Source organism: Pseudonaja textilis, chromosome 2 (assembly GCF_049901715.1).
Source record: "Pseudonaja textilis isolate UNSWEBS1 chromosome 2, rPseTex1.2, whole genome shotgun sequence".
NCBI lineage: Eukaryota > Metazoa > Chordata > Lepidosauria > Squamata > Elapidae > Pseudonaja > Pseudonaja textilis.
This window is the reverse complement of record NC_141991.1, coordinates 126,405,230-126,423,625: the sequence shown is the minus strand read 5'-3', so window position 1 is coordinate 126,423,625 and position 18,396 is coordinate 126,405,230. Positions and strand designations below refer to the sequence as shown.

Genomic DNA, 18,396 nt, shown 5'->3' with positions numbered 1-18,396 from the left:
AGAAGTTCAAAGGAAGAAAATGGGAATAGGTAGGAGGAAAAATAAGGATGAAAAGCAGAATAATTTGGAAAGAAAGTTCAGACGATCATATGTCAAACCAATTTCTAATCATTCCATCAGGGATCCATTTGGCGGCATACAGGAAAGCAGAAAAAAGGGCAGACCGCCATGCCTGGACTATCTACTCACTGACTTCCTTACACTGTCATCAGTAGCTGCCTTATCTATTTTCACCTCAGGCAGAAGACGCCCGCTGGGGATGTTGGAAGTTGGGCCACCAATCAGGGAGACCACACCATTACAGTCCACAGTGCTATTCCGCTTCACGTTCCGACGAATGCTGGGAAAAATGCGTGAGGACCGGCTTCCTTGGCTATAACCACTGTAACCGCTGTAGCTGCTTTTCCTGTCGTAGCCTCGGATTGGGATGAAGAGTGAATCCCTCCTGCCCTCGCTCTCTTCCACTGTGCTGTGCTCATCATCGGCGAATTCATTCTCTGACCCAGGATCTCGGAACCCTCTCTTGAAGCTGAAAATGCTGCTTTTGCTGTTGTGTCGAGAGAGATATGGGGATCCTGGAATGCTAAGCAGTGACTGAAAGGGAAAACAAACAAGAAGGCAAAATTGGAATTGTGCAATGGGCAAGAATCCATAAAGGACCTCTAGTGAAGGAAATGACACCCTGGATTAAAAAAAAAGTTGCAAAGGAAAAAAATTCTTCATGAAAATACCTCACAAATGTACTATTGGCTTGTGGTCAAGCAATTGAGCAAATATTTCAAATCAAATACATAATTTACATTCCACTCCTCTTGTAGCTTCTTGTTCCCATTTACTACTTGAACTTGTCAGATTGCTGGTAGTCCTCGATTTATGACCACAATTGAGCCCCAAATTTCTGTTGCTAAGTGACAGTTGTTAAATGAGTTTTCCCCCATTTTACAACCTTTCTTGCCACAGTTGTTAAGTGAATCACTGCAGTTGTTAAGTTGGTAAAATGATTAAGTGAATCTGGCTTCCCCATTGACTTTGCTTGTCAGAAGGTTGCAATCACATAACACCCCCCGCCCCCAGGACACAGCAGCCGTCATAAATATGAGTCAGTTGCCAAGTGTCTGAATTTTGATCACACGATCATAGGGATGCTGCAACGGTCATGTGAAAAATGGTCATAAAAGTCATTTTTTTCAGTGCCGTTGTGACTCCAAACACTTACTAAATGAACTGTTGTAAGTCGAGGACTACAGTAGCTGTAGTAGCTGTAAAGCTTAAGCAAAGTGGAGAAGGAACAGAAGCAAGGCCTTCATTGTGTCAAAGATTGCTGCATGCATAGAGTCAAATTAAAACGCTGATTATAAAAGGGGAACATGTTGCACTGTTATCTGAAAAGGTAGCTAAAGAATCCAGTCCATCCTTCTCTCACACAGCCGTGGCACAATGTAAAGTTTAGATGTGGAAATTTTTGCTTGTGGAACTGACACTTTACCTGATTCATAATGGAGAGCTTCCGGCCAAGCCTGTTGTCTGGCAAGCGGAAAACCTTCCTCCTCATTCCATCTTCTGATTCTGACTTAAATACTTTCTCAATATCTCCCTTTTCCTCTCCTTCTGAGAGCTCCTTTTCCTTCCGCTTTTTCCTTCTGTTTCGTCTCTCTTTGGCACTCTTAGAGCTGAGCTTGGAGAACTCAGAAGAGGTATGGGACATCCTTCCCCCACCATCTTCTTCTACAGCATCTTCAGACACGGTCCCTGCTGAGGTAGCCATGGCTGCAGCCTTCAAAAAAAGAGAAATATGTTCTAAAGGACAGGAAAGTGATAGACTAACAAAGGATCAAGCAAAGAGTAGGCATTCAGGAGAGTGAATCAGCAAAAATCATGTCTCTTTTCAGTTTTCTAACTATAGTAATACAACAACCAAATAATGTTCCTATCACCATAAATTATAATTCTGAAATTAAATGTGGTCATCAGGCATGAATTATGAAGAATTTCTGTAGAAGAGGAAAAAAAAATCTTTTCTGCAAGGTAGAAGCCGCCCTCCACATTTTTTCCTCAGGGATTGGCCCATCCAGTCTAGCCACAAAGAGGCCATTTCATATAATCTCACAACTGGCAAAGTTCACAGTGATTTACCTAATGCAGGCAGGTTCTGGGCCTATCTGAACTTGGGAGAAAACACTTTCCAATCTTTAAACCTTGAGTGTGTTCACACATAGTACTAACTTCTATATAGGACACATTGCATATTATTTAGTTGACAGCAGTTTTATGCCATCTCCCCTTCTGTCTAATATGTCAACCAGTCATGAGATATAGGGATAACCATTTCTTCACAACAAGAATAAGGAATATGGTGGCTTGACCAGAATCAGAAGCTTTTCAGGAAAAAAGTCTAGATCTTGTATAAGCCCTGTAGTGTTGGCCCAGTCCAAGCTGATGGTTTGTTTCACTGGTGCGACTTAGCTAATAATTACTCAAAGGTGGGTAGGAACATATTCAAAACTTTATTTCTATTCTGTAGAGCTCATACTTGGGACCAGAGCAAACCCTCTGGGCTCTGTGTATCAAAAATTTAGAAAACCCATAACTTGATTTGGCTGGCCTGTCACACACAAACCTTGTGCTATGTACTGTTATATATAAAGAAATGTCAAATAATTACAAAATTAAAACACATGTAAAATAAATTTATTTCTGGAGAGTCCGGAGTGCACAAAAAGTACACCCCATTCTTTTAAGAATAGTTGTTGTTGGGTGTTGGTGAACACTAGTATGCCACCCAAAATGTTAAGGTGTGTCACATTTGACACATTTGTCATAGGTTTGCCATCACTGGACTAGAGTGACAAAGGAAAAACTCCTGCATGCCCTCACAACAGGTGTATATATGTGCCCTATTAAATTACATCAGTGGTTTTGATTGGTTGAAGACATTTACCTCAAAATGCACCTTAACTTTTGGCAGACTCTTCTCTGTTTCTGGGCAGATTTCCTAACTTTCTCATGGAGGTGCCTAATGACTATTCTAATTTTTTTCCTTAGGAATTTCCAGCAGTTCTTTAGTGCAGTGCCATCAGTAGGATGGAGCTTGTGAAAAGCAGAACAATATATATGCTCCTCCAGAAATAGTTTATTTTTGCAGGCCATAATTCAGATGGTGATTAAGACTCTTTGCCTTAACGTCAATCACAGACTCAGGCTAGGTTCAGGCCATATTCCTAACCAAATTTTTGCACAGCTTGTCATGTGAACGAGATCACTGTGTTTAATCAGAACTGAATACTTTCCAACTTCCAATTCTGCATTGGTAAGGATAATGCTTCAGCATCAACTTTCTGTATTGTTACTGAAGGATTACAGGTAGTCCACAACTTACAACTGAAGTTCACTTAGTGACCGTTCAAAGTAACAACGGCACTGAAAAAAGTGACTTATGACCATTTTTCACACTTATGACTGCCGCAGCATCCCCATGGTCATGTGATCAAAATTCAGACACTTGGCAACTGTCTCATGTTTCTGATAGGCTGCAGTGTCCCAGGGTCACCTTTTGCCATCTTCTGACAAAGTCAATGGGGAAGCCAGATTCACTTAACAACCGTTTTACTAATTTAACAGCTGCAGTGATTCATTTAACAGCTGTGGCAAGAAAGATCTTAAAATTGGGCAAGACTCATTTAACAAATGTCTCACTTAGCAACAGAAATTTTGGGCTCAGTTGGGGTCGTAAGTTGAGGACTACCTGTACAGGCAACTTTCCTTATCACTGGGATTAGAAGCAAGAAAGAACAAGTGACACCATTGTTTAGATAATGGGTGGAATTAAATGGTTCAAAATACTTGCATAGTTTTTGGATGGAAACAAGATTTGGGTATTGATAGTTAACACTGTTTGTTTAAACAATGGGGAAGACGAAAGAAAGAAGCAAACCTGGGCTTCCTCCTGTTGCTTTTTCAGTTGTTCCAACATGGCCTTGAATTCTGCTTCCTTCTGCTCTGCCTCTTCCAATGTAGCCTGGTTTTGTTCTTCATAGGCCATAGCCACCACAGCCAAAATCAAGTTCACCAAGTAGAATGACCCAACAAAAATAACGAGGACAAAAAAGATCATGTAGGTTTTTCCTGCAGCTCGCAATGTCTGTAAAGAAGGAAAGGCAATTGTAAGATTTCCTGACTGCACCACCAAGTAAAAGAAGAATTTATGCTGCGCTGCCTCTTCCTCATTGCATAGGTATCTCTAGTATTCCTGGTACTTGGAATTAACTTTTTGCTTTGTCTACAAGTGACTTCTAAGATCCTGTTCCTTCTTTTCTGATGTATTCTGCTGTCCTGCCTCAATAGAAGACTGGCCACTGTGGCTAGGAGCTTCATTTCTCAACGACTTTTCTGTTGGGAAACTGATAATCTTTTCAAGAATGAAACAGTCACACTGTATGTTTCTATACCTCTCTCTACCAGAGCTGAAGTTTTGCAGCAGCTAATTCAAGTCACCATCATCACATAGGTCTAGTACAAACATTATTTTGTACCTAATAACAGCAAGCTACCATTTAGTGTTAACGTTTCAAGCATTAGAAGTTGCTTTTGTCAAGCATCCATCCTTCAAATTGTAAATGATAGATAGGGCAGGACGGGGCAGGGCAGAGGTGTATAAATTCCTGAGCCCCTGATTGTGAACCCAGGAGTTCACAATCCTGCTGGAAAAATGGCTCAGTGTCTTGCCATTTTGAGAGAAGAACCTTTAAAGCTAGAGTGCAAGCCTTGGATTTATTTCTATCCAAATCCCAAAACAGAGCCCAGAAAATTCCAAACCTTCCCTCCTGCAATAGAGAAAAAACACACAGTTCTGGATCCCACCTTCTTGACATTGTAAATTTAACCATTGCAGGCTCTGGACACTCAGCTCCAGCCATTAAAACATTGCCCATCTGTAATTTAAGGCAAGAAACATGATCATGGAGAGACATACTTACTAATTGATACAAGTTTTCCCAAAAGTCCTGAGTCATGAGACGAAATAAGGCCAGGAAGGCCCAACTAAAAGTATCAAAACTGGTATAGCCATAGTTTGGATTCCTCCCTGCTTTCATACATGTGTATCCTTCTGGGCATTGGCTGCAGACAAGATGGAAGGAGTTGTTTCAGATTTGGGAGAGTAGAAAATATCAAATTCCAAAAGCAAAGACTGACCACAATCATTTTAACAATTCCTCTTTTGACTATTGGCTTTGTGCAAAATTGATTGATACTATCACAGGAATGAGGCAAAGGCTTGCATTCAGTATGGCTATTGGGAGTTTTTATTGACTCAATATTATTTTTACTGACTCAACATTATTAGAATGATTTCATCCAGGACAGACTCCCCCATTTTTGGTTGTTTTTGATAAGTCCCAGATGTTGATGTTCAACCCCTAATCAATCAAATAAGAAAAGGTTGTATATTCTATAGGCAAATATGCAAAAGTCATATTATAGGGAACCACAGAGATGACCTTGGAGAAACTATTCATAGAAGGTTATAGTGACATGTCCAAAATGGAAACAGGGAAAATATTAAGAAGAGACTCAGACTGATTTCTCCTGTTTCCCTGGAGTATAAGAGCAAGTGAAGGATAAACACAGCCAGATTTACAACATGAAGCCAATATGGTACAGTGGTTAAGACACCAGGTTAGAAACTAGGAGACAATGAGTTCTAATCCTGATTAGGGATGGAAATAATCTGGGTGACGTTGGACCACTCACCTCACAGGGTTGTTGTGGGGAAAATAGGAGGAGGAAGGAATAAATTAGGTATACTTGCTGCCTTGAGTTTTTTATAAAAATAATAAAAGTGGGATAACAAAAACTAAAATAAATTCTATTCATTTTAGCCAAATGCAAAAAACTCTTGTGAAACCTGATCTAGTCAGTTTCAAAAGGCTGACATGTACAGTATATACTGGTTGGTCATGGCAATCTTAATTCCTTCTGTACCAAGCCAATATGCCATCTCAGACAAAGAAAAAAATACAACTTTAACAGAGAAACAAAATAAAAGACCAACTGGACGGTGCTTGTCTCTGCATCAATATTTCACAAATATTCAAGAAAGAGTTAATTTGTAAAGCACCTCATTTAAGCAATGTCTCTTGTCCACAGGCTCACCATCTGAAAGGTAGTACTCCATTTCTTTTGACTTGAGGCAATGAGTAATTAAGATTGAGTGAGCATCCTATTCAGATATGAGGTCACAAATGACACTTAGATTTATATATCTCTTCATAATGCTTTACCGTCCTGTCTAAGCGGTTTACAGAGTCAGTGTATTGCTCCCAACAATTTGACTTCTCATTTTATCAACCTTGGAAGGATGGAAGATTGAGTCAACCTTGAGCCAGTCAAGATTGAACTTCTGGCAGTTGGCAGAATTAGCCTGCAATACTGCATTCTAACCACTATGCCACCATGGTTCTCAGATAGTTTATTATTAATAAAAAAGAAACAGGTTAATTTTTCAATCAGCCTAAGGTGTCTCAGTACTGGGTAGACAGATTGCTTTACAAATAAATCAGTTTAAGTCTATATATGGATTAATCTATGTATATTGACTTTTATTTTCCCATTAGTTGAGGAAGAGTGGCTGTGGGGAAGAGAGAAGACAGCTCAATTGAGCTGAAAACTTACCCTGCATCAGAACTATTACCACATAACAATGGATCAAGAAACCCAGGTATTGTGTAAAAATTTGCTGGATGAGATAAAGAAAAACACGTAAGAATATTGAGGAAGAACACAGACATTTAGATCAAATACACTTTTGATCTACAGCTTCTTAAACTGGAATATTAGAAAGGATGCCACCTGATGTCTATACTGCCATCTTTTATCATCTGGCAAAGATACCTTTTTTCTTCTATGTTTTAGGAATTAAACCCTAGAGATTAGATACAGTCTGCAAATTTAAATGGGTGGAATTGGAAAATGGAGGAATAGAATCCTCTGAGTATTGCTTGGAGTTTACTGTATATTTTATCCTTATTTTTCTTAGCTTTTTATTTTCTCATAATTTGCCTGGAAAACATTTGGGTTTTAAATCACACCAAATAAATTTAAAAAGTGCTAGCTTTTGAGTCTTTGCCATTTCATGAAGCAAGTATGTTTGGGAAGGGTACATGTCTATGATCATCTATTGCTGAATTATCCGCTACCAGCCTGAAAATACGAAGCACTATTCTGACAGAAGATTTGTAATTTCATTTTCTAATGCCAGTTATATTGTGCTCAGGCATTTACCTTTTAAACCAGTCTCAAAATCCAGCCATTCCGACAATCATAATCAATTGTAAAGGTATTATTTGGTTTAAATCATTATTAATAAACACATACACTTTGCCAAACCAAGAGAACAATGACTATAAAAGTAATATTATACCTATAGACAGCATATTTAAAGGGATTAAGACTAACAGAACATCAAAGGAATTTTAAGAAGACAATATGCAAATATAGTTTGTTAAGGAAAAGATAAGCAAGTAGAGGTCAAGATGTGTATTTGCCATTCAAAGTACAGTAGTATTCATGGGGGTAGTCCAGTAAATATTACAGTTAATATAGACAGAGAAAATGATGGCAGCAAAAGGTAGCACCTACACACATTGTTGCTGTATTCTTCCCAATCAAATCCCTTGGTGCCATTTTCTAGGTAGGTCTCATTGAGATCGATGGGCCAGATGACACATTTGTTCCTTAGATTCCCCATGAATAGCTGTAGCCCAATTAAAGCAAACACACTGAGGCAAAACACAGTCAAAATCATCACATCAGCAAGCTTCTTCACAGACTGGATCAAAGCTCCCACAATAGTCTTCAGGCCTGGAAATAGGAAACAAATGAGTAATGACATTTATGTGGAAAAAGACCTAAGCACAAAACAGCCTTTTAGGGTGATCAGATTATAAGTGAAGACAAACAGAATGATCTGTAAGGACTGACAAGATAAAAAGCAATGAATAAAAATAAAAGAGTGGCATGGGGGAAAAAAGCATAAGTTTGTCTAACTTTCAATAAGTGGTGATGGATATACCTATCAGCACAACTGAATAATACACCAAAATTTCCTGGCTCTTTGGAATGTTCTTTTATTTGTCCAAAGAAATCTATATTAATAGGAGGGAGCAGGATGGAAAACACGGAAGATTGATAGATATAATACAAGCTGCCTACAATTGCTACCAGATAAAAGATTCTCGTCTTAATACAGTTGGTCAGATCAATGGTTAAAAAGGAAGCAAGGAAAGGAAGTTTTCCCCACCAAGATGGATTTCTCTGGATAATAATGCAGGATTGCCAGGAGTGAGAACTTTCTTACACAGTACAATATTCAATTGTGCTGGTGTGTACTTTCCCAGCCATTCACGAAAAAGTATATGAAAATCACCTTCACTTTTATTTTTTTCTAAGAAATCAGTGTCATGAATGCCGAGCATACTGTTAATTTGTTTAAACAATGAAAAAGGAAGGGTGAAATAAGTTAACAGAGCATTCAGAGCATACCTGCCCCCAGTCAATTTTCAGATATCACAGTCTTACATGTAAGCATATATTCAGCATTCCAAATGAGACAAATTTCACGTCATTTTGTTCAGAGAATTGTGAGACACTGTATAAATGGCTCAGAGAGCAAATCTTGGACAGATAAAAACTGAAAATACTCTGCGTAAGATGCCATACTTTCACATTTATGTTTCTTAAACTATATGCAGAAGTCAAAGTCTCTGCACATAGACAGAAGCTAGCTATATCGAGGAGAGTTTGGCTTTTACATTAACAGCTGTTGGAGTTTTTATTAGAACCACTGTGAAGAAGGAACCCCCCCCCCCAAGCCTTTGTCATCCTCTAATCACAGCAAATCAATTAATCAAAAAGACTTCTGATTCAGCTGATGCTCTTTTGGAAACCAGATCTTAAGACGTTGAGGCAAGGGGTTGAAAAAGGGTTTTAGAGATTTAAGCATCTACACTACAAGGTCTCCTTACCCACTCAACCCTATTGCATGAAAATAATCTAAGAATTGGCTCAATGTTTTGGTTCTAGGGTTGCCTTAAGAATGTACATCCAAAAAATGATTCCATATCTACACTTCTGGCATGCCCAAAGGGACAAAACATTTGATTTTAACTGAATGAACAGCATCATCTTGCAGAATGCCAACTTAATTGATGAGAGCTTAAACAGATTTCTTTTTCAACATGCTCCTAGCTTCTGTTTCCTCTTTCTGAAAGTTTTTGAAAGTTTTGCAAGATATAGGAAAGTACATTGAACATGTCAGGATAAATACATTTCAGTTATAACTCTTCATATGCATGAATAGCTAAGGTGATATTTAATTTAAATAAGAAAGTGGGGGAGGGGAGAGAAGAAAATCAGGGTAATTAGGTATGATAGATTACAAGAACCATTAACAATCAAAATGTGCTAAAAACTGGAAGTGGGTTATATGCTTTATCAGCACTTCTACTTCACTGTATTTTTGAATCAATCATTTACTCTATTTGCAATCTTCTTCCCTCCAAATCTGTTGGGTTATAACAGATAACCCACGATATGGATTACTGTGATTACAGCCAGGTGCCTTCTACAAGTGCATACTGCAAAAATGAAGGATTGTGCCTGGCTTTGAAGCTTTCTGTGCCTTTTCACATGATTAACAATATAAGACATGACTATTACAATCTCTACCTGTAAACACATTCAGGAGAAATGATGAACCCACAGTAACAACCATATACTAAAGCACTGCTTGGGCTACTCCAGAACTGCTTATTATATACTGCTATGTACTTTCTGGATTACTTGGCAATAGTTTTAGACACGTTTATTTTTAAAAGACTGCACTGATTTTTGCATTTCCATATTTAATAATGGATAATTTACTTGACGGAGTAACTCAGGCATATTACTACTAAATTCATTGCCCAAACTGTACTTTTTGTATTTTTAGTTGTGTTTTTTAGTTTTTGTTTTTATATTTGGTGAACATAGGATTTAAAAGCAAATCACCCATTTTGAGGGTTTGTTAAGGTTGTTTGACAATTCCAAATATTTCAGGATGCATTCAGATTCTATGTATGTGTTCATGCAGGTGCTTGTACAAGTATCTGCATATGTATGGGAGAAGAGAAAGTCAGAAAATAGCCTTTTGGACACAATAGCATCGTTTTTCTCCAGCTCATTGTGATGAACTAACCCTCATCTTTTGATCCAAGTACTATCCAACTTTTGATTCAGCCAGCAGACTTCTCATCAAATCAACCAAAATATTTATATCCAATAGATATATATTATGAGCCATATCTTTTAATTTATTTGTTTTAATTTATTTGCACATTTAATTCTTATACACAGTAATTTTAATTAAATGACATTAACATTTATTCTAATTTATAATTTACTAGGCATGAATTATGCCCAGTAATGAGCCACTAAATGGCCTAATTTATTAATTTCTCACTTTATCCCAACCATTTTTGGATATGTCTTTATTATTTCCAGTTCTTCATTTCATTTCATTCATTTCCTGATTCAAAGTCCTCAGTCTATTCTGTAATTGATATAAATATTTGATATCAGCTGTAATTGATATCAATATTTCCAGACTGTTGCTTTCAAGAAAATCCCAAAGCTCTCCACTGTCGAAGGTTTTGGGATGGAGTTACTCATTCCGATTTATTCTGTTTTAAGCTTGTAATTACCCTTTTGCAAGTGTTCCTTTCATAAGTGACAATGAATGACCCTTCCAGAGCTCAATGCTGCTTTGATATTAGGGATCTGTATGCATTCCTTTCATAACTGGAAGGGGATCAGCAGTTAAAACCAACAGTGTTCCCACTAAGAAAACAGACCACTGAATTATTGTAATTTTTAAAAATTGCATATTATTATATCTTGTTTGGTCTACTGTGACCAACCCAAAGTAAATGTAAGGGATGCCTTTGAAAAACCGCATCTGCAGGCATATGGACTATTGTCACTTATTGGATACATGTCACTGCTTTGCTATTACAATTTTACTACCACTACTCAATATCTAGAATTAAGGTTGATGTATTTTGTAGAGGTTACATTTGTTGGGAAGGCAATCATTTGTACTCATTGTTTTGCTTTTATTAAGTAGGCTTTTTAAAGATGTTCTTGTCCCTAATTTACTGATGCAATTTTAACTTCAGCCCTAGCAGTGCCACTGCCATCAAAATGGCCACCTTGTGGCCCCAGCATCTGCCATGCATCACTTATCATCAGGAGGTGTTCTCTTGACAGGCCTCTATTCAGGGAAGCTATCGGTCATATGAGGCCTTTATTTTTGAAGTGGCTTTGGAGAAAGTTCTTTTACAACCTCTGCAGCCTTTGAAAACTGTACAAAAGCACACCCCATTCTCATGTGATTTTTCAGAAGTTCTGGATGTCCCATGAGTTCATGGCTCTCGCATGCAACTTCTGGTGGGTCTAGAGACCGCACAAGAGCATGTCCCATTTTCATGCTATCTCCACATGCTCCAAAAATTGCATGAAAAAAGGGCGTACTTCTGAGAATTGTTGTCAGGTGTTGGTGAATGCTAGTGTGTCACTCAAAATACCATGGCCTGTCACTTTTGACACATAAGTCATAGGTTTGCCACCAATGAGCTAGGCAATGTTTTAATTATTCTGTTATCCATCAGATCATTTAAAAAGATGGGCAGGCAGAATAGAATACGTGACTTAATTTTAATTAACAAGTGCATGGGATATTTATTTATTTGAGATCACATTTCATTTCAATCATTTATGATTTTGAAGAACAATATACAGTCTCTGCATTAGATCTAAGATCTGAAATTAGAAAGCTCATTTGAACTGACAGCCTAGGCATTGTATCACTGCCTTGCTTTAGGATTGCTTCATCCATTAGAGGTGAATGCAACCTAAGAAAATGTCCTGTTTATCATGGACAAAGTTGTGACATGATGGGTTTAATATGTAATGGAAATTTTAATTGGGAAGCCAATATATGTGCTTATTGAGTAATAAATACTCATGCCAAATTTTCACAAATGAATATATTCATTTATTTTCTCATTTATTATTATTTATTTATTGCTTCTAACCTAATCAGCACATTGTCACTGTATTTTACTTTTCTTATCTTTGAACTGTAATAAAATAGTAATAATAGGAAAACATAACTGTTAAAAATGAATGCGTCTGAGTTACCAAACACTTGAAACTATAAAGTTATTCTACTAGCAGAATTATAATCCCTTGTTTTGCAGCAGTGCTTTGAGTTGATTGGTTGAGGATCAATCATACTATATTTTATGCTCATGCAAATCACAAGGCCTATTAGAAATGTGCCACAGCCATTTTTGAAATGTGACAAGGAAGGCAAAGGGAGGCAAAGAAAAATGCAAGACATGGTCATTCTTAGAGCATTTCTCACCTGGAATGACAGAGATAGTTTTCAAAGCTCGGAGAACTCTGAAAGTTCTCAAGGCTGACACATTCCCAAGGTCCACAAACTCTGTGACATATCTGCAATGAGGGAGGTCACACACAAAAGAGACACAATGACAATAACACACACCAAAAGGGGAACGAGGAATAAAACAACAACTACAAACAGCAGTACATCACTCACAGGGAGCTGCAACCCAACACCTAACACCAAACTGCCTTACCTGGAATTACAGAAATAGTTTTCAAAGCTCTCAGTACCCTGAAGGTGCGCAGAGCTGAAACATTGCCTAGGTTTACAAACTCTGTTATATACCTGCAGAATTAAACCAGAGTTAATGGCACCACTGCGGTCACCTGCCTCAAAAAGAAGAGCGTAATCTTCAATTGCAGAGAAACATCTTTCAAATGTAAAATACTTTGAAGTGTTTAAAAAAGGAGAGAAGAAACAAAGCTGTAAATAAGACAATTTGAAGTGTTTCAGTTATCACAGGTCAGCTAATTTAATAAGGATAATTTGACAAGGACTTCTCTGATATGGGCCCAAATATGAGCGACTGACTCTCTTCATCAGCTGTAGGAATATGGTCATGGGGAGAAGTAGAAGATAGAAAAAGAAGTGATCTAGCATCACAAAAATAATGAGAGAAGCTAACCAGAATAATAGCAATTAGAACACGATTTTTTTTTATTTTAAAAAATCACCCTTTTTCAATGGGCAATGTGGAAAAAAAAGTTCTACATAGATTAGGGTGAGCATAAAGTAACAAAAAATTGCTTCCAACTCTAGAGAAAATTGAGGTAAGGTGAGGTAAGAATCAATTATTCCGGGCATGTGGACCCCAAAACCAGCCACAGTCATCTGTTGTATTAAAAAAAACTGATGAAGAATCTAACTATTTCTTTTTGTGGGATAAAAGAAATGGCATAAAAATGTGTTAGTCTTTCAGTTGATGTGAGATTATTATTGCTTTTGCTTCAAATCATATGGCCGTCCTTTATTTCCTGGAAAAGAACTGTAATACAACAGATCAGCTCTACTAACAGTCTGTTCCTATAAGAACACCTGCTCATCACACCAGCATATATGCTATACAGAAACTGAAGTACAGGATCATAGACTACAAAGTTCTTGTTTGGTTCTGTTGGCCCTCTCATTATGGGGGACTTTGGTCACAGGCAAATTCTGGAATATCTTACATGGCCAAGGGATGTCAGCTGCAGACATGACATTTCTCTGATTCAGTGTTTTTTGAGGTCGTCTCCCTAAAGCGGGAAAGTGCCACTGTGGTATTCTATAGGAATTATGATTTACCTTCTCTGTCTGCTTTCTTCCTTTCTCTTTCCTCACCTATGAGCATCACGTCAGCTCCACAGGAAAAAAGTAACAAGATTTTCTCATGTTTTAAAGTCAACGTCACTTAAAAAGTATATAGCTGTGATGGCATTTGCTGTCTCAGACTCCTCTTCCCCGACCCAAGAATCAGTAGAAAATTTAAGAGATGCCTAAATTTGAGCATTAGAACAGTTGGCTATATGGGTAGTCTTTGTTTAATTATTGCCTCGTTTAGTTCACAGTTACAACAGTGACAAAAAAGTAACTTGTGATCGATCCTCCCATTTACAACCTACTCAGGTATGTAAAACAAAGGAAAGCGGAAATCAGATTATAAGCACTGTTGTGATTTCATTTAGCGACTATTCCACTTGACAACTGAGTTGCCAATTGCAATTGTGATCGCTAAACTAGGTTTATCGGTACACGTCTGAGAAAATATTGGACTTCAAAGGAACATTACAAATACCTGTAATTGGGATTGTGGGAGTGCCACTGAACCAAGGAGACCTATTTTTTGTTAAATCTTTAGTGGATTTTACTAGAGAAGCTAAAATTAAGGTCTCTATTCTTAAACATGATGTAACGTATTAAAAAAATTGTGGATTTTCAAAAAATAATTCATTCCCACTACTGGCTAAATGCTGAGGTTAGCTAACATTAAAAAAGAGTTTTACTTTTAAAAACATCCTGAAAGTTTGAATTTTTCTCCTGTGAATACTCTATATAGTTCAATTAGAGTTAGTTCATCTAAACCAAAAGTTAGCAATCTTGTGGTCTTCATATATTTTGGACATACAAACCCAACCAAATGCCTAAGTATTGAAGGTTATTGGAGTTGCCGACCAAAATATCTGAACAACATAGAATTTGATTCCTCATTTAGTTAAGAGATACCCATATACAAAATGAATCAAGTAATTGTATTTATACATTATATAACATTTTAGCTATAATAGGTTGTTTTCCTTTTTGCTTACTTGTTATATGCTACAAAAGTAAAAAGAAATGCAAAATATAAACAAACAAACAAATAAATAGAAAAACCTGAGGCAAATCCAGGAATCAGATTCATTTTCCAACTCATCTGAAATATCTAGGTCAAGAAAAATTAAGACTGCTTGCAAAACAGATTGCCAACTAAAACTCTTCCAAAATGCATATTGCCACAGTAATATTATGAAGAAGAAAGTTTCTCAGTCCTGCACCTTAATGTCAGAATGTTGTATCTTAGATGTGAAGATCTTCATATCTTACATGTGAAGCCATTTTAGATAACTTACAAGTCATTAGTCTAGAATAATTTAAAAAAAACCCAATTATTTCTTTTTGGATTACTTCAAAAGTATATATATTTCTTCTCACTTATAGTTATTATATGACAAGAATAACATTAATTGCTGCACTTACGCCATCATGATGACACTGAAGTCTAGCCAGTTCCATGCGTCACGAAGAAAAGTGAAACCATCTATGCAGAAGCCTCTTGCAATAATTTTCACAAGGGATTCAAATGTATATATACCAGTGAATGTATACCTGTTGAAAGTAAAGAATAATGATGAATAGTATTTATAATGGAGGGTAAAATATATATTTACATTTCAAAAGCCAAGATTCTGAATATTTATTGACTGTAATCATTTTATAATCCTTTTTTAGTTTCTGGATAACGCTGCAAAATCTTGTTGACCAAAGCGGATCTGTTAAGGAACATTTTAACAGAACAGATTTGCAGTATTGCTACAGAGCTGTCATGTGTTGCACAAGCAGTGAAGGTGGGGGAGAGAATGTTCTGCTGACTTAATAAAACTATATAGATCTTGACTGGTATAATATTAGGACTGCAACCATGTTGCCACATTCAGGAAGTGATGCTACTTAGAATCTATGCATGATCTGCATGAAGTCATACAAAGCTGCATGCATATGTATGTATATATGTATGTATGTGTATGTATGTATGTATGTATGTATGTATGTATGTATGTATGTATGTATATAGTTGTGTGTAAATATATGCATACAATCTCATGTACTACTGGAATGGCATTAGTTGGTATTTGTACCAACAATAAACTACATTTTTTGAGAATTCAGGCATCTGGTTGACAATATTTGTTTATGCTTTCTGGCAACAGAAGTGGATAAAAAACAACCTGAATTGCTTCATCAGTATCTCATTTAGCATTATAATGTAACCCAGGACCCTGTTTCCTCCCTTCCTCACTCCAAAAAGTTATAAGTCAAGATTTACAACACTGGCAACTCACCCAGAGATGGGCAACTATATAAATTAGATCAATAAATACAATAAATATATTTTTGCCTTAAGATCAGGGCTTGCTAAAACAGAAATACATAATATAGCCTGCCCATGTATAAGCTAAACAAATCACAGATGGAACCATTCAAGTTGTTTTTTTAGCTGTTCCCAACTGTCAGGAAGAATTAAGATAGAGTGATCATACTGCATAAGGAACATGGTTCTTCATTCATAATAAATAGAAATGTAAAGAATGTTTACCTTGTTGATGCATGCAAACATAAGTCATTAATTGTTTTGTTTAAACATATGTAGGCTAGCAATTAACAAGGATAAAACATGTAAATAATACCATTCAGTTTATCTTAATCCCATTTAAAAATCCTTAAAAATACACCTTTGAGTTTTTAAAGGATTAAAAAGAATCCTTTACAGTATTTCAAAAGTGAGTGCATTCCAGAGCTTAGGAAAATCAATGGAGAAGGCACTGTTAGGCAGGCATAATCTAGTACAGTGTTTCTCAACTTTGACAACTTTAAGATGCATGAACTTCAATTCCCAGAATTCCAGTATATAAGCTGCAGAATTCTGAGAGTTGCAATCTTAAAGTTGCCAAGATTGATCTAGAAGCTAGCATTCCCTCAGGTAATCCAGGCCTAAGACATTTAAGATAAGGCCTCAGTTTTAATTTATTATATCTCTTTCAACCAATGAATGCCTGAAGGTAAGCATTTGGAGCGATCTGTTATTTCCCAATCAGGTGGTAAGAAAAAAAATTGCATATCAACATTATGAACCAGCTTTTCTTGTGATCTTCTCCAGTGGGGAAGCTTTGGAGAGTGGATGAATTGTAGGAATTCCATAGCACAACACCCCAGCAGACTCCAGCAGCAGACTCCAGGCATCATAATCTAAGACTCAAATAGCAATGCCTATTATTCCCAAATGGTCTGCTTGGTGCCATTGTTGTTACTGAAAGCCATTTCTGACCCAAGAAAATAAACATCTCTTTTATTAGATTCTAGACAAAAATCCATCAGGCCTGTTAATGCCATCTCAGCTATTAATCCTGTTTGAAAGGAGATCTAGTTATGCTTGTACAAGAAGTCAAAACACTCGCAATTATGTTGGCTAACCAATTAAACATTAAAAACTAGACAATATAGACTAAAAATAAATAAATCTAATAATTATCTTTTTTAAACAGAAGGCATCCTGTCTTTCATTTGAGAGACATTTATGACAAGAGTGAGAACATGTTCAATTAACCCCCAGCTTGATATTTTAAGCCATATTGGGCAGGAAGTTTATATATGACACGCTTTTCCTTCAAAATTGGCAACTATTACTTTAAAGAATTGCTAGATATTATAAACAATCAAAGTGAAACAAACAAAAATATTATTACTTACTCCACCTGTTTGGACCATTCTGGTGGGTTACTAAAAGTCATGAACACACAGTTCGTCAAAATAGTGCACATAATGATCATGCTAAATACTGTAAAACAAAGTCAAGGAAGCACAAAAGATAAGAAATTTCCTATTGACATTAACAAAGGAACATCAAGCTGATGGTAGCTCTTGTTTAAATTTGGGAACAAAAATCAAACACTCCCCCCCACCCCGCCCAGGAAATAGTTAGTACTAATAAAGTGTAGATTTGAAACTTTCCTGATAACAAATGTGACAATATGCCTTGTTTTGACTTTGGTTTGAGAAGGATTTACACCTTTTTGCAGTTTAGATTATACTGAACCCAGCCACATGAGGACAAAGGAGTGTTTTGGGAACCTTAACTGGAATTGAACTCATTTGTGCTGCCGTTGAATTGAATTATGCTCAATTTACTGAGGAGACACAGGTTTTTCATAATTAGATGCAGAATATGGACATCCAGATATGACTAATCATAATAGTTTTCAGTCCGTGCAGGGCCATAACATTAATTCATTAATAATTTAGACTCCATTAAATCCATTAGTTCATTTATCAATTCACTTATCAATTCATCAATTAGATCATTTATCAAGAACTTCCTTTTTTGAAAGGATCCAGTGTAAGTCTTTAGGGGGAAAAAACCCTTGTGATTCCTGAAACTGCTTAGCTACATATCCAACCATCCCTCGAAACTACAGCCAATGGGTCCAATATTTCAGCAACATGAGGAGTGCAATTTTTGCCAGGTTCAGCCCTTCTCGTCAACAGACTGGGAATTGCGACTGTCCGCAGCTTCGGTCCATGCTCTCTTGTTGGAGAGCCCCAATCACTGTGATTAGGGGCTGAAGCTGCCTTGGAGGGGCGGCAGAGTAAGGGGAAGC

General features: G+C 36.9%; 1 protein-coding gene across 1 annotated transcript in view; it reads right to left on the bottom strand.

Moving 5' to 3' along the window:
• Positions 1–17,573, bottom strand: part of LOC113443129 (sodium channel protein type 8 subunit alpha) — a 49,506-nt gene extending 31,933 nt beyond the window's left edge. The window contains exons 1-9 of the mRNA XM_087925166.1: positions 17,489–17,573; positions 15,221–15,349; positions 12,461–12,552; positions 7,636–7,857; positions 6,670–6,733; positions 4,974–5,115; positions 3,932–4,138; positions 1,487–1,774; positions 235–594 (exon numbers count right to left, since the gene is read on the bottom strand). Of these exons, the coding sequence (XP_087781292.1) occupies positions 235–594; positions 1,487–1,774; positions 3,932–4,138; positions 4,974–5,115; positions 6,670–6,733; positions 7,636–7,857; positions 12,461–12,552; positions 15,221–15,349; positions 17,489–17,568 (1,584 nt within the window). The 5' untranslated portion in view covers positions 17,569–17,573. The remainder of the gene's footprint in view (positions 1–234; positions 595–1,486; positions 1,775–3,931; positions 4,139–4,973; positions 5,116–6,669; positions 6,734–7,635; positions 7,858–12,460; positions 12,553–15,220; positions 15,350–17,488) is intronic.
• Positions 17,574–18,396: the final 823 nt, after the last annotated feature.